Source organism: Alosa pseudoharengus, unplaced genomic scaffold, assembly GCF_046254945.1.
Source record: "Alosa pseudoharengus isolate Yale_2024_CS ecotype anadromous, Long Island Sound unplaced genomic scaffold, YU_APseudo_1.1 YU_APseudo_1.1_scf_9, whole genome shotgun sequence".
Classification (NCBI taxonomy): Eukaryota; Metazoa; Chordata; class Actinopteri; order Clupeiformes; family Clupeidae; genus Alosa; species Alosa pseudoharengus.
Genome location: NW_027468881.1, coordinates 6,403,485 through 6,425,984, shown reverse-complemented (window position 1 = coordinate 6,425,984; position 22,500 = coordinate 6,403,485). Strand labels below are relative to the sequence as shown.

Below are 22,500 nucleotides of genomic sequence, written 5' to 3'. Positions count from 1 at the left end.
GCAAAGCTTTGGAAACCAGAGAATCAGCAGGCAGCTTGGAGGAGTGTGTGGGGGGGGCTTTGCACCATGGTGACACATTTAAAGCTTTCCCCATCATAATGAGATCTTATCTGCCATTGTGATTGAGTGGGGTTCAAATGTGTGTGTACATTTGTGTAAGTGTGTGTGTGTGTACACCTGTGGTTGGATATGTGCACATGTGTGTGTGTGTGTATGTGGTGTGTGTGTGTATGTCTGTGTGTGGCGTGTGTGAAATGTGTGGCTGCAGCAGGGTATGACAAAGGTGCCGGCAGCTGCTGACAGCATATTGCACACACTGGAGGACAGAGGCAAAAAGAGATACAGAGAGAGAGAGAGAAAAGAGAGAGAGAGAGAGAGAGAGAGAGAAAAGAGAGAGAGATGGGAGCTGTGTTAATGGATTGACCCTGTGCTGTTACCTTGTGTCGACACCGGAGTGGAGTGGAGTGGACCCCCAGCAATCTCAGTTTCGCTCAGAGTCGCCTAATCTTTTCTCATTTTCACTCACTCATTCACTCACACACTCACACACTCATTCACTCACACACTCACTCACTCACACACTCACTCACTCCCTTCTGTTGTTGTGTCCCTCATGGGTCTGTCGGCTATGGTGACACACTCTATCACTGTATCCCCTCACCTCTGTGTGTGTGTGTGTGTGTGTGTGTGTGTCTGTGTTTTGCAGAATTCCATGAAGGTGATGTTCAAGTGTTTGTGGAAGAACTGTGAAAAGGTCCTCAGCACGTCCTCAGGGATCCAAAGGCACATTCGCACTGTCCACCTGGGGTAGGTCATCCGTCTGGCCTGTCCAATCAGGACACACTGTTTGGTCAACTGATTGTCTGTCCATTTCAGTAATTTTATAGGAATATTTGAGATCATTTGTACAGAACACTATTCCCGTCTCCTCTTGTCCCATTCCATCTGTCTGTGTTTGTCTGATTACCGGTCACTTCTGTCCATGTCTACGCTGTGTTCTCTACGGCCCTGTCTTGTCCTTTTTTTCCCATCTTGCCACTATTTTCCCTTCAGTCCTGCTGTATTAACCGGCATGCTGATGGTCACTGGTCTCTGTGTCATGCTGCGTCCACCTGTTCCGCTCTGTCCACCAGAGGGCCGTGTTCTGTAATGACCTAATCTGTCCTAGTCTGTGCTTTGAGGAGATGCTCATCAGCTGCTCTTTTCTGTCCAATCAAATTGCTATTTTTTCATTCGGTCTAGTTCTGTTATTGTGTTGCTGGTAGTTGTTGTGTTTGGTTGTGTGATCGTGGATGATGTTACGTTCTGTTACCCGCCAGTTTTTGCAGGCTGTTTTCTCATCGGATCTCTTGCCTCATTTGTTCTGATCTGACCCGGTCCTGTCAAGTCTGCTGGCCCGGTTCTGTTGTCTTGGCCACAGATGAGTGCTCTGTCCAGACTCCAGACTGAGGCTTGGCTCTGGCTTCTGGAGTATTCTGTGTTCTCATTGATGAGGGTGTGGCTCGTTAGTGAAGTCTTGCAGAGCTGATCAAGCCAGCGCAAATGGGAGCAGGCAAGCTGGGGAGGCAAGCCCCTTTAGGGAGCTAAGGGGGACCAACTTCAAACACGCCGTTAATATATATATAAATATAAATACATAGCAATAATTAGTGATAATTAAAAACACCCCTTGAAACTCTAACTCCCTCCAATTTGAGACACAACATGATTAGGTATGATATGATGTGGGGGAGAGCAGAGCCAATTATAGCCTGAGAACCCAGATTCTGCACACCTCAGCAATAAAATGCTGTTGCACTGGCACTTAAGTAGTCAAAAAACACAAGTTTCTGCTTGTTCTGTTATCTGATTGGCCCGACAACAAGCAAAGTTGGTAAGAACCTTATGAAGACCTGAGAAGACTGACATATTACATCGATTAGATTTATCCTTATCCTGCACCTGGGATGTGCACATTGATTGGCATTGGTTGAAGTGCGAAGCCTACAGATGTGACGTAATGCTGTCGTCCTTCCCTGAGCCGTTTGTGAGGCGCGTGGAGCCGTTCCAGCGGGCAGGACAGGGCAGTCCTCTATAAGCGGGCAGGACTAGGCAGCTCTCTCTAAGCGGGCAGGACTAGGCAGCTCTCTCTAAACGGGCAGGACAGGGCAGCTCTCTCTAAGCGGGCAGGATTGGGCAGCACTCTCTAAGTTCCCCTCTCCCTCCCTGAGAGCCATGGGGCGGTGAAGGGGCAGAGACGAGCGCATAAAAAAACGCTAGATCACATTTTATGTGGCTGGTCACCTGCAGTCTATTTACACACACACAGATTATGTTACTGTTGAAACTCTGTTCACTACAAGTCATGGTTAAGGGTAGGGTAGGGTTAGGGGCTAGGCTTAGGGGCTGGGGTTGGTTAAAATGACGTTGAATTAACAGTTGGAAAGACAGGCCGTGAATGTCAACAAACCACCAGTAACGTCTCCATGGGCAGACTGTCCAAATAAAGTGCTACCAAACATTTGGATGACCGACGCAGGCGCAGGCACAGAGACAGACGCTCCTGTTGGTGCACCACTCTGACACACACATAGACTGGAGAGAGCCAGGGCCCAGTTGGGTACCTCACAGCGCCCTCTTGTGGTCAGATGTGAGATGGACTGGAAATGTGGCCTCCAATCCACAAAGACAACACTGTGTCCAGGGACGGTCTGTCTAGTTTACACTAATAGACTGGAATTAAAAGGTTCACTGAAGGCATTTAGGGCACTGTGATTCCTCATCTGTTCTGATGCTCTGGATTGCTTGCTGACCATTATAAAAGCATTCTTTTACTCTTTTTGCCCCCAATGTGAGTAATATCGAACACACGCTAACAATAAGTGTGCACTGCAATAACTGGGAATTGTTTGCAATTGGCAATAATTACACAATTAAAATCATTCTTCTTCCTCTCTCTTTCTCTCTCTCTCTCTCTCTCTCTCTCTCTCTCTCCACACCCCCCCACCTCCCCCGGTCAGGCGGAACAGTGACTCAGACTACAGCGACGGCGAGGAAGACTTCTACTACACGGAGATCGAGGTTAACATGGACACACTGTCGGAGGGGCTGTCCAGCCTGACGCCCACCTCCCCCACCACGGCCGGCCCACCCCCCATCTTCCCCCCACCAGTGACCTCTGACCTGCTGCTTCTGCCACGCTGCGACTCCGCCCACCACCACCAGGCCTTCCACACACCCCTCAGCCAATCGGCTCCCTCCGCACTCTGCCACATCCGCACTGACCACGCCTACCAGGTACAACAATGACCTTCCAGGGCAGTCTAGGGGATTGTGTCTTACAATATAAACTCAAAGTGGTGCCATGTGACCATGGCTGACCGCATCAGATGTGTGGTGCCACCTCTGTGTGTGTGTGTGTGTGTGTGTGGTTTGTGTTGCTCCGTGTCTTTGTCCCACTCCTGATGAGTCACCGTGAAGCTGGAGTTTTCTCTGACAGCTGACCGTGTAGGTGGTCTTATTCTATAGCTGTCTTCATGTCATAGGCCAACAATGTGTGCCCACATGCACAGGGAGACTAGCATGTTGATTAGCCCACCCCCCTTCTGAGTCATCAGATATATAAGTGTGTGAGTGTGTGTGCGGGGGTCATTTTATATGCGCCTGGAATCAGTTTCTATGGAAACCCCTGTGCAATCTGTGTTGATCTGCAAGTCCAGCCGCTGCACTGGATTTGTGTGGGTGAATGCATGTGAATGTGTGTGTGTGTGTGTATGTATCTGTGTGTGTGTGTGTGTGTGTGTGGGGGGGGGGGGGGGGTTTATGTGTATGCGGTGGGTGAGAGTGATTATGTGTGTGGGGGGAATGAGAGTGGTTATATACATAGGTGTGTGTGTGTGTGTGTGTGTGTATCTGTGTGTGGAGAGGGAGAGGGCAGTGTGTGTTTGTGGAGGCTGCTTCTCTCTCATTGTGTAACTTTGGGCAGTTGGAGAAGATAGAGCAACATTCTTTTAGGCAGAGACAGTGCAGTAATTCCAAGCCAGAATTCCAAGCCAGAATTCCGAGGCAAAATTCCAGGACAGAATTCTGAAACCAGGCTCTTTCCTCTGCTGCCAGTCCAGCACTCCTCTGCCTGAGTGACTCACCTACGCGCACCTGTGTTTTTCCAGGCCACTGCCCCTGTCAACATTCCCATTTCTTCCGGGACGATTGAGAGCGAGAATGGGATCAGTGTGTCCTGGCAGTCTCCCCCTGTCATTTTTAAAGGCTTACCGGTGAGCAGCCTGGCCAATCACCATCACCTTCACCATCACTAGAACTCCTCTTAACAGCCTCACCCCTCTACTCCATACTGCATACTCATCTATTCCATACTGTATATGCATCTACTCAATACTAAATACTCTGCATACTCATCTATTCCATACTGTATATGCATCTACTCAATACTAAATACTCTGCATACTGCTCTACTCTACATACTATTTTATGCCTCCCATACTCACCTTGTCCTTACTGCATATTGCTCCTCTCCATACTGCACTATGTTCTTCTCAACACCCCCCCCCCCCCTTAGATTTTCCATATCATAAACTTTTCCTCTGCTTATCACATATAACTCACTCTTTCTCTCTCTCTCTCCCTCTCTCTCTCTCTCTCTCTCTCTCTCACTCTCTCTATCACTCTCTCTCTCTTTCCTATAATCATGCCATGAGGCTTCACTATAATTTTCTAAATAACAGTGTTTTATTAGTCTAATATGCATCAGAGGCAGACATATTAATATACCAGCTTGCACTAACTGTTTACATGAATTGTCTTTTACTACTAAAACTGAAAAGTTCTGCAGTACTAAAGTTCATCTGTAGGCAGTGCTCTGGAACAGTGCCATGGAACAGAGCCGTTGCTGTGGGTTCTAGAGTCCCCTGCTTTGTGCTTGTGCTTCTCACATTGTTGCTTTTTGCTTTTGCATGACTTCCTGTTTCCTCCTCTCTACTTCTGCTCGCTAGCTTTTGGGTGAACCTGTCAGCTGCAGAACGCTGTGTGTGCGTGTTTGTGAGTATGTGTGTGTGTGTGTGTGTGTGTATGTGTGTGTGTGTGTGTTCTTGTGCGTGCGTGTGTGTTTCTCCTCCTCTGCTGTTCAGTGGTACAGAAGCCCCAGATTCACCGGCACTCTGTAAGCGCGCTCAGCATAGTGTTACTGAACAGTCAAGCGAGCGTGCAGTTGTGAGAGTCTCTTCTGCTCTCAGAGTCTGAGGTGTAGCTGCCAAAAATGTGTCAGGAAGTATGAACAGAGTTTGAACTACTCTCTACCCCGTTAGCGGTTTGGCCGCCATGCATGGCCGAGTCACCTTTACCCTTTGACCTCTGACCTGGTCTTTCTCTCTCTCTCCTCCCCCTCTCCCCTGCAGGGCCCGATGAGTCACATCCGCACTGTCAGCATCGGAGAGAAGAGGCAGCTGACCGCCGCTCACACCACCCTCAACAACAAGGCCCACCCCACCACCCCCACCCCCACCCCCAAACCGGCCTCTGGCACCAGGTACAGGAAGAGTGCGTGTGCGTGTGTGTGTGTGTGTGTTTGCATGTGCGACTGCTTGTGTGTGTGTGGAGAGAGAGAGTGTGAGAGAAAGAGAGAGCGAGGGAGAGAGAGAGCGAAAGAGAGAGCGAAAGAGAGAGAGAGAGAGATTCTAGTTTCCGTGTTTATGTTTTCAGCCAGTTGTCATCCCGTGGTCCAATCAGGTGTCCTCCTGCTCACTCATGGTTCTTGACAACCCACCCCAGGAAGCCCCGCGGCGAGGCCAAGAAGTGCCGCAAGGTGTACGGCATGGAGAAGAGAGACCTGTGGTGCACGGCCTGCCGCTGGAAGAAAGCCTGCCAGCGCTTCATCGACTGAGCCCTGGTAAGAGACGCCACCCCTACGTGAGAGCTGGAGCCTGAGCCTGAGCCTGACCGATGCTTCTGCAGTCCAGCCCGGTCCAGCCCAGTCCCAGTCCCTGGGTCCGGTTCTGGTTCCCTCTCCGCAGCCTTTCCCCATCAGCAGGGGCTGGACACACTGCTGAGGTGAGGGCCCCAACTCTGGGACTGACTACTTTTTTTTCCCTTCCTCCACACCACCAGAGGGAGCTCCAATGCTCCAAACACCCTCAACCAGCAGAACACTGAAAATCAAATTTTATCTACTTCATACATAGAAAAAAAAAATGCTCAAAATTTTTTTCTTTTTTTTAAAAGAGTTTTTTGACAAAACAAAGAACTGGCATATTTTGCATTATTGATAGTGTTGTTGGTGGACTTAAGCTGAATTTGTTTTTATTTCACCTTTCGAAAAGGAATTGAAAAGAAACAGCAAAGGAAGAAATATGTAACACACAAATTCTGATTCAGAAGTTTAAGATACTTGTTTATTGTTTTTTTTCTATGACTTTTATTTTGGTCTGTTTTCATTTGAAGACCGAGGTTGAAGATTTCCAGTTGTCTTTTTTTATAATTCTTGTGTAGCATTCTATAAACATGGCAGTCTTTACTGGTCAGAAAAAAAACAAGTAAGCTATGTTTTTGTTATCGGACTATTCATGCATTGATCTCCGCAACCTTCATTTGATCTTTGCAAAGATGACACAAGTCCCTGATTAGTGCTGAGTCTAGCACAGATCTGGTCCTGATCCAATACTGACCCGGTCCAAATCTGTCCGAGAATCGGCGTCTTCCAGAGGATTCCTCCTGATCAGCTGCACTAACTGTCACCATTTTTATCATGGACTCCCAGGAGAACCAAAGCCAAACCGGTGATCTTTGTCTAGTGCACAACCCCACCACTGACACACAGTGTCAGTAGGAGGCTTTCTTAGAATCCATTGCAGTTTGCCGGGAAGCAAATAAGACATGGTCATCATTATCAGATTGCTCAAACATAACCAGGAAATAAACATGCTCATTACAATCAGAAGCACCAAATAAAATCTTACACGTTTGAACAGATGCACACACACAAATATATAGAGTTTATATATATAAGGATATTTTTTTCTTGTTTGTCTATGTACCTCTTTACCAATATGCACCTTGTTTTTAGACAGATAGGCAGAGCTCCTTGAGTCGGACAGTTTTGAGTGTCCTCTTTAGCTGTAGCTACATTAGATTTTGCAGCAGGCCCAGGAGTTTCACATACAAAGAATAGTATCCTTTTTGAGATGATTATATAAAGACACTTTTAGCATAGACCAATGTCTGCTCACTTTGATTCCTCTTTTTCTCTGCTTTTTTGGATTTTTTGTCTCACATGAAACAGGTTTCTGGTATTTTTTAGATAATCGTGTAGTTTTGTATTAAGAAAAAAACAAAAAGAAATCTATCAATCTACAGTATTACTACAGTCAATTATGCTTCAGCATCTCATTGCAGATAGAGCTATGATTAGCAAAGATTCCCTCATAGGATGCATGCCAAAGCAGGCGTAGATTCCAGACAGATGCTCTCTGGCTATTTGGATGTTGTCTTCTTCAGAAAATGCTAATTCAGATTAGAAGAACTGCAGACTAGAGTTTGGAATGTCCATTTTTGGATAGCCAAACTACAAGCCTACCGAAGCACAGGGGCTCAAGACTAAAGAGAAGGCGAAGAATTAAAACAGAATTGTAGTTGTGCACACTGAAAGACTGGGAGCATAAAATAAAGTGGGCAGACACCTGTCTTTTGGAACCTCCAGTTGCCAAACGCATTTTCATGAGAATTATAGTGTTCATTAGTCACCCTATCCTGTGAAGGGATTATTTGCTTCCCGTGAAACGCTTCCTCTGTATTGAACCATTTACACTCACAGTTTTTTTTTTTGTTCATTTTAACAAAAGCATTAGAAGATAAACCAAGAGTCTATTTTGCTTGGAACGACAGATCACCGTTCCCTTAAATACTGTCTTGATTGTAGACACCTCTTTGAATGTAGTCTCTGCTGTATGTTGGCCTCTGCCAGTTCCTCTCTCTCCCTCTCTCTCTCTCTCTCTCCTCCCTCTCGGCCTCTCTTGTCCACTGCGCTTTCCCTTTGAGTGAGTGCAGATTTGAGTGCCCGCCCTGCATGGTGACTCACACAAGACTGTTCACAGGCTCACACACTCAATAGCAAGGGTCATCTCGCTCGCTCACTAGTGTGTACAGCGCTATTGGACTCCTCTTGCATGGACACACACCTCCTTTGAGCGGTCTCTAGGGCAACTATACAACCTACAGGAAGAGAACTAACTGGCCTAAATCCAGCCCAGACATCCAAGAGCCCTTTATACATACTCTACTGCCAGCAAATGGACAGGTTCAAATCAACACACCTGTCATTTACTATGGTATCATTAATTAAACAAGTTTGCATTCAAAGGCCTTTTATAACTACTGTATTAGTGATTGGCCAAGCCCATAAGCCCTAAACACCTTTATTAAAGATGCACTCCAGCCATTAATTAACCCTGGTAATGCCATTTTAGTTCCTAACACAGACATATTCATAAGTGCTTTTTCATGAAAAAAATCCCTTCATGGCCTTGAAACGGCTTGTATGCATCTCAGCTCTCTCTGCCTCGTCTCTGATGTGGAGAGCTAACTGTTCCGCCCCGGATGCATACAACTCTGCCTGGTTACCAAATCGGGTTGACAATGTCCTGAAATAGCTAACAATGCTGTGCTGTTGTAAGATAGTTAACTCTGACACATTAGCTTGCTTATCTTGGAAAGCTAAATGTGCAGATGTGTCCTCAGGAAAACTATTTTTCCAGGAATGATTCGGACAATTCCACCCCGCAGGTCAGGCCAGGAGTCATTATTCTGAAACATCCACTAGTGTACTGCCCATCTGAACCAGAAAGACTCAGCTATGGTGTTTACTACTGTAGGTATTTCACTCATGTCTAGTTAACAAACCCCTAATGGACACGGACAAAGGTTTACAAGTAGATCTTGGCTGGAGTGGGTCTTTCAAAAGTGCATTAAGTAGCTATTTGCTTATTCAAGAGTACACTTGAATAAGTGTCAACAGTTATCCTTCAGATATATAGCATTGTTGTCTAGGTCCAGCAGCATTTATTTTTTCACAGCAAAACCCAGTGTCTATACTGGTGAGCTGGTGGCCATTGGTGCGGTTCTCTTCCTTGTCTGGGTCGGTGCTGACCCTCAGTTTAGAGGGGAGCTTAGTGTCTGTACTGGACAGAGTAAGGTTCTCTTTAAGGTCGTAATAGAAAAAAATAAAACATTTACTTCAAGTGCCAATGAGAAGAACATCACGAGGGAAAAAGAAAAACAAAGCATTCATACATATAACACATGAAATCGAATTGCACTAACTTGTACTGCACAAAGACGTGTATTTTTTTTTTTTTTTTTTAATAATCAGAGCATTTTCTTTGTTTGTTTTTGAAGTTGAGAGTTGAGTTTATGGTCACAAGTTCACAACTGCCATGGGGTGCCAGAACAGAGGGCAAGGGACTGGGATGATTCCCTCAACCCCTGCTAACCTATAAGCTGTGTGTGTGTGGGCGGTACTTTACGGCATTGAGGAGTCGTGACTCCTTCGTGTGGCCTATTCAGCATAGATAAGCAGTCTGAGTGTAAAACCCCTTTAGTGGCCGTTTGGTTGGTATCCAGGCTGCCGGTATCCTGAGGTTGTGTCACTGTCCTGCTCAATTTTAAAGTTGTGGATGATATAGAAAAAGAGATTAGGATTTCTGAACACACACACACACACACACACACACAGACACACACACACACACACACACACACACACACACACACACACACACACAGACACACACACACACACACACACACACACACATACACACACACACACACACACACACTATCTATGTCTTACTGTAGATACTGTGCCTTTGGGAGATACTGCCCTGGTCACCTCTGCCTTAGCTTGCCATAATAGCAGTCATTCTTAGCTTAGCAATTTCCTCTAATAGTGCAGAGAGAAAATATTCTGGAAGGATCAGCCATTAATGAAACATTCTAGAGCCTGAGATCTTTAATTCAAATGATTTGTCCTAAAATGGCTTCCAATGGAGCCCAGTTGGCTCCTACTTTTGTGCCACCTGGTCCTATTGATGTTTTATGATAAAATGTACAACACTTTAATAGTGTATTGCTATCTTAAATATTTTATGTTGTGTTTTTATTTGGTATTTTTGGCTCTGAATTATTGTGTGAGGGGGGAGGTCAGAAGTTTTTAATATGCAGTGTCCTAATAGCTAATTATCTTTGTGGCAGATAGCAGCTGAGCTTGTTTCCATCCTATTTTTTCCCACAAACAAATTCATTGAGGTCACAGATTTCGAAAGTCTGGGCTATTCATGATAAGAATCTAAAAACTTGATAAGTGAGAGAAGATAGATGACAAACTAATAATATTTCTCTCTCAAAATGTATCATATGAGCGGTCTTGCACATTTTCAATGTATCTAAGGTAGGAACAGATGTTATTAGTGTGGGCTGGGAATACCGTACATAAACCAATGACAGACCAGAATTCTATCCTACATCCCTAAACTAAAGCCAGTCAGATTCTTACTGGCCCACCTCTGGCCAATCAAAGGAACTCGTTGCTGTGTCTAGCAACTGATTAATGTGTGTCCATAGCCTCAAACATTTTTGAGAAGCAGAGCTTATTATCCAGTCTTATGTTTTGAATTGCACTAAAAGAAACAGAACATGCATAAATATGACAAAAAGAATGGAAACAGGTCATATTTTAAAGTTCACTGGTTCTTGTCTGACAGAGAGAGACTCCTGCCAGAATGAGTTGTCAGGCAGTGACACAACTCTATGGATACTGTGCATCAATGTCAGGGCTTTCCTGGACACTATACAAAGGAAACCATTGAGAGCTGTTTCAGTTTCATTTTTGTCATAATTTTGTAATATGATATGGAAGCATTTTTGTTTTTGAGGAGATACAATTGTTAAATTTTTTAATGATTGAAAAGCTATAGTTGAAGAAACATGTAAATATATGTTGTATATTGTGGGTTACATGGCAAAGGGGAGATTAAAGGAAAAAAACAAACATTGAATGTAAAATCTACAAAAAGATATGCCTGTTCTATGTTTTGTTTCTTTTGTATAATTCTTGCCTCACCTATGGTGATCAAATTAGCCCGTTCTGACTTCCCTCTCTACTGTTAAACTATCAGCAGTTTTAACCAACAGCAGTGTTCTTGCATTTCTCTCAGTGAAGTAACACACTTCCAGTGTACTCCAGAATTAATTCAAGACTTGCTTTTTCTTTCGCTCTGTCTTTCTCTCCTCCTTTTCTCCTTTGCTCCAAATATTGATTTAAGTTAGAATGAATGTTTGGTTGTGTGTGTTTCTGTGTGTCTGTGTGTATGTGTATGTGTGTATGAGTGAGCAAAATAAATGTCAGACTTTTAAGATTTATTTTGCTTGTTTTCTTTTTTGAGGTTTTCATTTTATTGTTTTTAGGCGAGATAAATTGTTGTGTACATTCCGATCTGCAACTACGCCATTGTCCCCCTTTTATGTTGTGTCCTCTGTCTATGTCTTTGTTTATACACAGTATATGTGTGTCCTCTCTCAATGTCTTGGTTTATACTAAGTGTTTGTGTGTGTGTGTGTGTGTGTGTGTGTGTGTGTGTCCATGTCTTGTGTTATTCTCAGTGTGTGTGTGTGTATTCTGTCTATGTCTTGGGTTATTCTCAGTGTGTGTTTGTGTGTGTGTGTGTGTATTCTGTCAATGTTTTGGGTTATACTAAGTGTGTGTGTGTGTGTGTGTGTGTGTGTGTGTGTTCTACCCATGTTTTGGGTTATACTGTGTGTGTGTCTGCTCCCTTCCACTGTGTCACTATCCATGACCTTACCCAGTGCATTAAGCTAAAGACCCAAGAAATGTGTAGAAATGTGTATGTCTTTATTTCTCTTTTTCTTTCTTTCTTTCTTTCTTTCTTTCTTTCTTACTTTCTTTCTGCCAGTCTTGTCTTTCTTACTTTCTTTCTGTCTGTCACTCCTCATTTGGATGATTATCTCTTTGTCAAAGACAAAAAATAGAGTGTATGTTTTTTTGTTTTTTGTTTTGCTGTTAGCTCAACAGAGCAAAAATGTTTTGAATGCTTCCAGTGACTCTTTGATCAGCTCTGTGATCAAAAAACACTCTTATTTTCTTAACCTGCTCTCATTCTGGAAAGGCTATTTTTGTCCTGTTTTCATAGTTCCTGGCTAAACAATTTTTTTTCATCACATTTGCTTTAACTGATTTTTGTTTTTCTGAGATGGTTTTTGTTGACATTCTTCTTATTTTGCATGTCCACTTCTGTACTGTGTTGCCTGATGGGAACCTTGTTTGTGAAATGAGAGCAGTCACTGTAGTGTGTAAGGACAGTGTGGGAGGGTTAAGCGATGGGCGTGTGAGCGTGTGTTTGCGATTGCAGTTATGTAATGTTCTGATGCCTACAATGTGACGAGAGATGATGACAATAAATGTGGATCACACAGCCTTTGACTGCTTGAGTTCCAGCTAAGCTTTCATCAGCTTTGCTAATTGTCTGTTTTATATGCACTGGTACGCCCTCTAGTGGTATGTAGGTAACATGCTTCCAAGTGCAGTTACATCCTATGAAGTGCAGGAATTTTATCATTTGTAGTAAAGATAATAAAATAGATTTGACTTTCTGCCACGTAGACTCTGACGAAGACGTGGCAGAACATCGAAACGTTAGTCCCTTATGTTGGCGCATTAAAATAAACATCTGAAGTTTAAACATCTGTGTTGCTCCGGTAAAACTCCTCTCTCTCGCTACAATTAGTCCTCTCGCGTTGACACACCAGATAGTTATTTACAGAAGCGCGGAGGAACAACTGCTTTTCTACATAATAAAATAGATATTAGATCAATCCTTATTTATTATATCTATAGATTAAATCAAAATAAATGCAAATATTATTACAAGAAGAGCTACATTAGGGTAAGCATATGTTGTAGAGCCAGTTTACATCTACATAATATCTACTAAGGTCACTTAGTACACTTACATAAACAAGAAGAAGAAACAAACCAACACCACCATGTTGAGTACTTTATCAGCAGCACTTCCCAAATTTATTGAAACTGATTGGTTTTTGCGTATAATAATCAAGCTATTTCCACAAAACATGTAGTCAAAAAGGCTCCAAAAAGCGCATTCTAGGCCCTGTAGTCTTGGTCTCTTGTGACCAGAGTTTGTGAGTTCTCAAAACAATCACACACAGGACTTCAGCATGAAGCTCTTGTCTTCTCCCACAAAGATCATGAAAAAAAAACAAAAAAACTAGAGGGATATTCTTCCTCCTTGATTGTTTGATATTCAACACTTCATTTACGAAACACAGGTTTAGAGCAATGAACAAAAAAATGTCATATTCAAATGGTATCCCCAACAAAACAACAGTTTCAAGTGCAATCCTTCATGGACAGAAATACAACTTAAAACTTGTTGGAAAAAATAAATAATGTATTAATCTAATATATCATTACGGATTTATATATAGATTTATATATATATATGGAGGTATACACACTGCACTCGTTGTAAAGATCCAACCCAAAAGCTATATGCAAGAATGTGAAACCGTTATGTGTTTTGTTTGATGCATTTTTTTTCCTTCTAAGTATGACCATGACTATGGCTTCAGTTGTAGAACATATTCAAATATTCTTGTACAAGTCTGAAATCTCTTTCAGGAAATGATGGTTGAAAGATACTACTAATAATTGTAATTGTTCTTCCTTGTGTGGTTCCAGTTTTGCAGTTCAGTCAAAATGGGCCTCTAAAAAGCAGACTCTTACACAGCTTTGGTATGACAGACAGGGATTCAGGCGTGCAACGGTGAGAAGGGAAAGCAGGTCTGACACAAATAATAATTATAATAATAATAACAACAATAATAATAATAAAAAAAACATACAAAACAATACAAACAACCATTTACATCCCACTGCTTCAAATACACGTGATTAGTTCATAGTTAAAACAACAGGCTTTTCCCTCGTGATCTTATAGATGGCAACAATATACATACAAACAAAAAGCAAAATTGCCTTCTGGGTCAAGACATGTTTCTCACATCTCCTCAGAGTATGCAGTACACAAACACACACACTCACGCAGACACACACTCACACACACATTAAGATCAAATACATTGAGGCACATAGGAGGGCAGTGGATTTAAACGGCAGGGCTTTTCCTGATTATTCTTTTTTTGTTGTTTCCACTCACTTCAACAATCCTGTTTATCATGAACGGGAGATGCAGAAATGTACACACCTCATGTACAGATCAACTAATAAAGCACCACTAGAGAAGCCAATACTGTCTTTTTCCCCCAAACAGTATGTAGCCTCAAAAACCCAATTGGTCCTTATATATATATATAAAAAAACAACTTTATACAAATTCAGCTGAACTTTCTCCAAATGTGATTTCTCCGTATTTTTATTTTTTGTATCAGATTCCAATATTTTTTATTTTTTGCTAAAGGATTAAAAGGATGGTTTAAAATTTACCTAGAAATGGAAGATGCTGTCACTGTCTGGAGAGCATTATGCATGCAGTTCGTGGAATGGTCAAGTGTGTGTGTGTGTGGGGGGGGGGGGGTCATGCATGAACATGGTGGTTGGCGGTGAGTGACCTCACACATCATCAGCTGGACTTCATCATCTTCCATGGGTCTAAACATGCACACACCTCTCCCGACTGAAAAAGCGTGTCGGTCTCATTTACAGTAGAGCGTACACCATGGAAACTCGTCTCCCAGGGCAACAGAGTTAAAGCGGCTTGCTCTGAAGCCGCCTTGCTCTGACAATGGAACTTTTCGAGAGCTTCCTCATAAGATCAGAACATCAAATATGTGCATTCCCAAACGATAAGAACAAAAGAAAGTGAAACCCAAACAAATCCCAACAAACAAACAAATCCAAACAAACAAACAAACAAAAAAATCACAATGAATTCAAAGCGTTGCACCTGCACACCAACTACTGAAACAAAAGCACTTCATGTATACAATGTATACTTGATTATTTTTTGGTATAATATTCATTACTTAGTGTATGTTAGTAAATATAGAAGCATGTGCTATTTATACACCTTTCCAACAACATCTAACCAGTAAGTTAGCTGGATAAACTTCTTGTACTCTTTCTCTGTAAAATGAAAATACAGTTCGTAAAAACCAACCAAAAAAGCAGGAAACTGGCACAATAGAAATGTTTTGAGACGCCGCATGGCTTGCTGTCCACAACAAGGCAAAGTAGAAAAGTCTTTTCCCCCTTAATACAAGACGAAAGATATTAAAATTAAACACACCAGAATGAAGCTTAGCATCCAGCACTTAGAAATAATAGTAGTAGTAATAATAATAATAATAATAATAATAACATTAACATTGATAATCAGATAATAAGATAATAAAAGATTTGTTAATTATAGTAAGACAAGAATCAATTTAATTCCCATCGTCAAATGTCTTGGCACAAACATTTAAACAATTTCAAAATGGAAAATAGAGGGACACCACATGCATGCTCCTGCATCCACCTACCCACACACACACACTTACATACACACACACACACACACACACACACACACACACACACACACACACACACACACACACAATCACACACACTCACACACTGCAACACACTCACATTCTGGCTCGTTCCTTGTGCCTGGGCGCATGGCAGCAGGTGAGGGGAATGTCTAAATCCAACAGTAATTCCACAATAAAAACTTTGTTTTTTTAAATAAATAAGCTTTTCAACAAAATAAACAATTAGAAAAAAGAAAACAAACATCAACCAACACAGGCCACCTCCTGCAAGTACGCTCTGGAGGGAGCAAGCGGGATGGGTTTTTATATAACATCTTTCTTTTTTTTTTTTAACCAAATGGAGTCAGAGTTAGAAAACACAGGAGCGTTGGGATGGGAGAGACGAGGTCCATCGAGTAAGAAAAGTGGATGTACATCTGCAGATCTCCGCCTTTTTAAATACCACATATTCAACATGTCGGAGCACAGCCTCCCACCCTTCCCTGTCACAGGACAGAGCTTCCAAGAGTCCACTGGCCTGGAGATCAGTCCATTAGGGTAGAAAAAACTCTAAATGGAAGTGTGTGTGTGTGTGTACAGTGTGTGTGTGTTTGTGTGTGTGTGTGAAAGGGATATAAATAAAGAGAGAGAAAGGGGGTTGGGGGTGAGAGGCAATCTCTACTGCACTTAATTCAGGGTAAACAAGGAAAAGGGATGAGTTTTTATTTACAAGTCAAAGAGCATGGCTTGCATGGGCATAACGTTACTGCAGGAGTCTAACCTCCTCAGTTTAACATTCAAAAGAGTTTCACTCACACACACATGCACACACTCACAACAAGAAACAATTCTGCTGGACATCTACCCATTGAATAAAGGGAGGGGCAGAATCTCCATGCAAGGATATAATGCAGGTACTTTTGTTTCTTCACACACATGAGCACACACACACACACACACACACACCACACACACACACACACACACACACACACACACATACACACACACACACACACACACACACACACACACACACACACACACACACACACACACACACACACACACACACACACACACACACACAGATAAGATAGCTCTCTCTCTCTTTCTGTGGAAAACTGGAGTGATGCGTTCTTGCATACTGCATAGTGTTCTCACCCCCCCCCCCCTCCTGCCCCCGCCTCAGTGTCATGTGGTTTTCATATGTCTACTGTATGTACATGAGGCCCAAGACCACCACCGTGGGGCCAGTCAACATGGCGGTCAACCCAAGGTGAGCTGATGTCTGTACATGGCAAAAATTGAAAATAAAAATAAAAAATCTCAGCACAAATACTCAAAAGCTAACAGTCAGAAGGACCCGGGCATCCATAAAGGTAGGTGCGGTCACGATAATGTTGATTTCTTCAATGGGAATTCAAATGTAAACCACTGGATCAGGAAGTTGAAAGAGAGAGAGGAGGGAAGGAGGGAGGGAGGAAGTGAGGGAGAGAGTTGATTGAGAAGGAAGGGTGGAGTGGGAAATCTTGATGTCTCTTAAAGTGCAAGTCTAGCAGTGTGTCTGCAGAAGGAAAAAGCATGTGCTTCGCCACCGTCTGATGGATGCCAGACATCAGCGGCTTTGCAATAGATAACGTCCCCCCCCCATCCCCACCCAACTCCACCCGAGCGCTCCAAAAGCAGACAGACACCCGCATGGCAAGGAGCGAAAAAACCCCACTAGCAGATAGCTTTTCCACTGTAACTTCATGACCCGTCAAAAAGCATCATATCGCCACGGCGATGGCTGTCAGGGAAGTAGTGGCTATCGGGAACCTTAGACAAAAATCTCTCTCTGCGTGAAAAAGAAATATACAAAACGAGACGAAGAAAAACAAACGAAAACATCAACACAGAACCCTCGACTGGTCCTCAGAAGACTCAGGCGCATGAAAGCAAGAGTGTCCAGCTCCCATCCAGCCAGCCGCACCGTCCACTCTCCACCGCAAACGCTCTACACACACACACACACACACACACGTGTGTATAGAGCTCAAACTGCCCCTCAGCTGACACCGACCTATAGGTGAGGGACAGGTGTGTAAGAACAATGTTGTCACGTCACGTCACGCGTGTTAGTGCTGGTGGTGGTGGTATCGCTTAAAGCCAGCTAACACACACACACGCACACACACACACACCCGACCCCTCCGCTTCTTCAACCGCCGAGCGGGGGGGTAACTAAAAAATTGACGTGACCTCCCGTGGTGGACGTCGTAGGGGAGACTAAGAGATCCAGGCGAAGTCCTTGTCGCGGCCGGGCCTTGGGTCGCTCTCCTGCGCCGAGTCGCTCTCCTCCTTCTCATTCCCGTCCGTCCCGTCCTCCGTCCCTGAGTGATCTCTCCATTTCCCTCCTCCTCTTCCTCCTCCTCTTCCTCCTTCTCCTCCTCCTGCGGCCTCCTCCTCGGCCTCCCCCAGCAGCATCTCCTCGTCTGCGTCCGGGTCCTGGTCGCCGTCGGCCGCGTACATCTCGTGCTCGGCCTCGCCGTCGGCCTCGCCGTCTCCGTCTCCGTCCACTCCAGGGTCCAGCAGAGCGCCCATGCCGCGGCCAGAGCAGTCGGCGCAGACGCCGTGCCGCCGCGAGCCGTGCTTGATGCCCACACTGGCCGCCGACATGAACACACGGCTGCACACCTTACACACGTACTTCTTATCCTTACTATGCACCTGAGGAGAGGGAGAGAGAGAGAGAGAGGGAGAGAGAGAGGCTTAACACTCCTTTATTGAAACAATATCAGGTGTTTAACCACTACACAATAAAGACATTGTTAAAACACCTACAAGTTACAAGTAAAAACCTTCACAGAGCTCGCAGAGCAGATTCATATGTTAAAAACAATCTGCCCTTCCTCCCCACCCTCACACAGCAACACCCCCCCCCACCACCACCCCCCAGAGAGTGAGAGAAATAGAGGGAAAGAGAGAGAGAGAAAGAGAGAGGGAGAGAGAGAGAGAGCAGTATACAGCAGTAAATACACAGATTGTAAGTAAACATTAAACTAAAACATTATAAATCTAAGACAGAAGAGAAGTGTGTGAGAGGCAAATGGGCCGTACGATTTCGATTTGCCCTGACACAAATATCACAGAACACATTTGTGCACTCAAAACATTTCCAGTTGGTTTGTGGAGCGCAGACAGACAGCAGAAGAGTTAGGAGGACGGGGACAGACACGAAGAAGACAGAGACAGAGACAGAACACACACTGTGTGAATGAGACAGAACACACACACAAACACACAGACACACAGACACGCACACACACACACAAAGACATACAGTACAGAGAGGGGAGAGAGAGAAATGAAAGGAAGGAGATAGAGAGAATAGACAGAATGAAGAGAATAGACAGAGAGAAGAAAAGAGAGAAAGACTGTTTGCATATGGGAGCCATTTTGGAAATTCTATTTGCAAAAGCATTCAAATCCCTGGTGTTTATCTGAGTCATTAGAAAGGACAAAGAGAGGAAGAGAGATAAGCAGAGTGCTTTGTGCACGGAGGCCTGGCTTTTCAGGGAACCACCACGTGTGTGTGTGTGTGTGTGTGTCTGTGTGTTTGTGTGTGTTAGCAGGTGCATGCATGTGTGTATGTGGGCGTGTGCATGCATGTGTGTTTGTCTGTGTGTGTATTTGTGTGTGTGTGTGCATGTGTGTGCACGCGTGTGCGCGCGCGTGTGTGTGTGTATGTGTGGAGAAGAAGTCCTCTCCTCATAACAGATGTCAGGGTGTATGCTTTCATGTCTGCGTATGGCCGTAAAATAGTTACAGGCTTAGAAAGTTAACACATGGTAGTGGAGATTATTGCACCGCATACTGTATAGCGGAGCAGCACTGACCGCATCGTGAGTGACCACATGAAGAGAAGCAATTAAATTGGCCCCGGGCTGGCGCTGTATAATGTGGCCGTGTCTGGTGGTACACTAGGCCACAAGTGGCTGATTTGCAGTGCAGCAACACAGCACAGCATTCTGCAGTACTGAGGGAGGATTTACACATGGCCACCGAGACAGTATGTTCACACTGTGGTTTTACGTCTACCTCATATCTATTCCGTGTTCATTTGGTTGTTGTTGTGATTTATGTGAATGAAATAGAATAGAATATAAATTGAATGTGATCTATCTATCTATCTATCTATCTAACTAGTTTATTTTCTAAAACAATGTTAGCATTACTACAGACAGGTATAGAATTACAAAGAATGATGGAATGACAGCCTTGATGATAATGTGTCTCACTGCACTGCAGAGGCTTTTTAGCAAAACTACAAATGTGCACCTTTACGTAACATATGTTCAGTACTTGCTGTGCTCTGCTCACAGAAAATGCTGATAAGTGCGGTGTGGAATAATTATGTTTATGAGAGCAAGTTGCAGCATGAGTGACAGTGCTGAGAAAGACTCCAGCTCAGCTACAGATACACATTCATTAGCCAGATGACTGGTCAAAGCTCTGGGCTTGATTGATCAGCCTGAAAATAACTTGGCTAATGGCTGACTGTTCCCTGACCCTGACATCAGTGTTGAGAGAGTATGTGTTGATCTGCCAGACCAGGGCCATGTCCAGGCCTGATCGGGGTCAGAGATGGCTGCTATATGGGTGTAAACATGGGTTTGCTTTCTCTTGCGTGTCAGTCAGACTATGGGATGATTGATGAGATAGCTAAATGTGATACCACAGGCCGAACAGAAAAGGTCAAGCCATTGGGTGAGTTCATGCTCTTTGACACTGCACAATGAGCTCAGTGTGGTCAGACATGACAACGACCTGCTGTTTGTTCTTGCTGTATCTCCCTCTCTCTCTCTTCAGTGTTATCCTCAATTTGAGTCTGAATTCAATATGGGGAAATGCAAAACTCTCCCACTTCATGAGACCGACTCCCTTAGTCACTTTTCACAGCTGTTACACCCAGTGGCCTCTAACTGACCCTTTTGTCTAAAAACTGCCTCTAGCAATCTCTAGCCCGTTCTCACTGTGAAACCTTGTGTAACTACCTAATCAAGTTCCTCTCTGTAATGTTTAACCTCCCTTGGTGCAGTTGACTGGACATGTACACAGTGATTTGGACTGACAAAATACATAGTGTGCATACTGCTCAGATAGCATGCTTTTTGGATCAATATTACCACAGGAGTGACTCAGTCTTTGAAAGGAAGCCTAGAACATCTAAGGATGGGCTGGGCTCCTCAGAAACTGTAAAACACAACTGTAAATGTAAATAAATGGCTGTGTAGTGGTGGTGATGGAGGTGGTGGTGGTGGTGGAGCTCAGTGCTGCCCCCCTATGGACTCACCAGGGTGTGGCGCTTCATGTGCTCGCGGCGGGTGAACTTCTTGCCGCAGATGTCGCAGGGGTAGGGCCTCTCGCCCGTGTGCGAGCGCATGTGGCGCTTCAGGATGCACTGGTGCATGGCCGAGAAGCTGCAGTAGGGACACTTGAACTTCTTCCTGATCACCGTGAAGTCGTTCACTGCAGAGGAACAGTGGGGGAGGGAGGGAGAGAGAGAGACAATGCAGTACACAGGTGAGATTGGAGCGGTCAGATATGAGACAATACAGTACACAGGTGAGATTGGAGCGGTCAGATATGGCCAATGTCTACTGCAGGTAGTAGTGGTCATCTTATAGTGGCCAGTGTGGCCAAAGAACTGGCCCTGGTCTGGGTCAAATGTAATCTAAAGTTATGTGTATGTGTAGTGTTCTATGAGTGTGTGTGTGTCTGTGTGACTGACTATCATTATATGATAAATGACACCAACAACCAAGCCAAAATAGAAAAGAGAAAAAAAAAGTTTTTTCAGCATATATATGTTGAGGATTTCCTGTAACCTATGTCTCCTGGTACTAAATGGTAGTCTGCTGCACAGTTTGCTGTTTCCCCTAGACCTAGCACACAAGTCCCAACACAGCACAGCACAGCATAGCACAGCATAGCACAGCCTGGCCCATCACAGACGGCTGTTTAATTCTGCTTTCTCCATTTCATTCCTGCTGGCATGTTTCACTCAATCAGAGCCCAAGCCTCCTAGTTCTTACACAATCACAACCAAAAGCAGAGCCCTGTCCCAACAGTTTCCCTGGTAACGACCAACGGCAGCCGTTGTCTCCTGAAATAACACTCGAAACAAGGATCTCGCAATTGCAACAAGTGGCCTTAAGTTGCAAACCCCCCCCCCTCTTTTTTTCAAATGTGACATGTTGAAAAACAACATGTTTCCTGATTTGAAATGGGCGCTTTCTTTGTGTCTTCTCAGTGTCGCGCCTCTCGTCACGGGTGGCTGCATGGCCACACATGCAATGACCGGATGCGCGTGCGTGCGTGCGTGCGTGCGTGCGTGTGCGCGCCACTGGGTTTCGGTGCTGGAGGGCACAGCGCGGTCTCCAATTGCAGTCCTAATTTATCCAGGGCTAATCCCATTAACAAGCGGTCTAGACTGGCAGTGAGGATAAGCAGATGAGCAGGTCCAAGGAGGAGGGAAGGAGAGGGCGGACTGCCGGATAGGCTCTCTCTCTACACACTGGAGCTGTGGCCTTGTTTCCAGCAGGGCGGGCAGAATTGGACAGCTCGGACGAGGAGGACAAGCAGGTCTCATCCGCGGAGGTCATCAAAGGTCAAGTGACTTACCTCGGCCTGTCCTCTTGACTGTGTGTGCCACATATAACACACACACACACACACACACACAAACACACTCGCTGATAAGAGGTAACGGTGGAGTTTGCGAGGGTTTCAGAGGATTTGTGTTCGGTGTGCTCAACACACTGCATCCACTGCAGTATGGTGGGTGCGACGTAGGCAAGGAGAGCCAACTGTGAGGGCGTTTGCAGCTGAAGTAATCTAATAAGAAATGCTCATCAGTCTCTCTTAGTCACAGTGGAGGGAGAAGCTAGTTCTTCT

The 22,500-nt window shown here is 44.4% G+C and overlaps 2 protein-coding genes across 3 annotated transcripts in view; one reads left to right on the top strand and one right to left on the bottom strand.

The window, feature by feature from the left end:
* slc2a4rg (SLC2A4 regulator) overlaps positions 1-12,479 on the top strand; it is a 61,832-nt gene extending 49,353 nt beyond the window's left edge. The window contains exons 5-9 of one of the 2 annotated variants that reach the window (XM_076275902.1): positions 707-807; positions 3,000-3,276; positions 4,149-4,253; positions 5,391-5,521; positions 5,764-12,479. In XM_076275902.1, the coding sequence (XP_076132017.1) occupies positions 707-807; positions 3,000-3,276; positions 4,149-4,253; positions 5,391-5,521; positions 5,764-5,875 (726 nt within the window). In that variant the 3' untranslated portion in view covers positions 5,876-12,479. The remainder of the gene's footprint in view (positions 1-706; positions 808-2,999; positions 3,277-4,148; positions 4,254-5,390; positions 5,522-5,763) is intronic. The other variant, XM_076275903.1, reaches the window with a different exon arrangement.
* A 589-nt stretch (positions 12,480-13,068) lies between these two features.
* zbtb46 (zinc finger and BTB domain containing 46) overlaps positions 13,069-22,500 on the bottom strand; it is a 90,142-nt gene continuing 80,710 nt past the window's right edge. Inside the window, exons 4-5 of the mRNA XM_076275900.1 lie at positions 20,897-21,072; positions 13,069-18,270 (exon numbers count right to left, since the gene is read on the bottom strand). Coding sequence (XP_076132015.1) covers positions 17,830-18,270; positions 20,897-21,072 — 617 coding nt within the window. The 3' untranslated portion in view covers positions 13,069-17,829. The remainder of the gene's footprint in view (positions 18,271-20,896; positions 21,073-22,500) is intronic.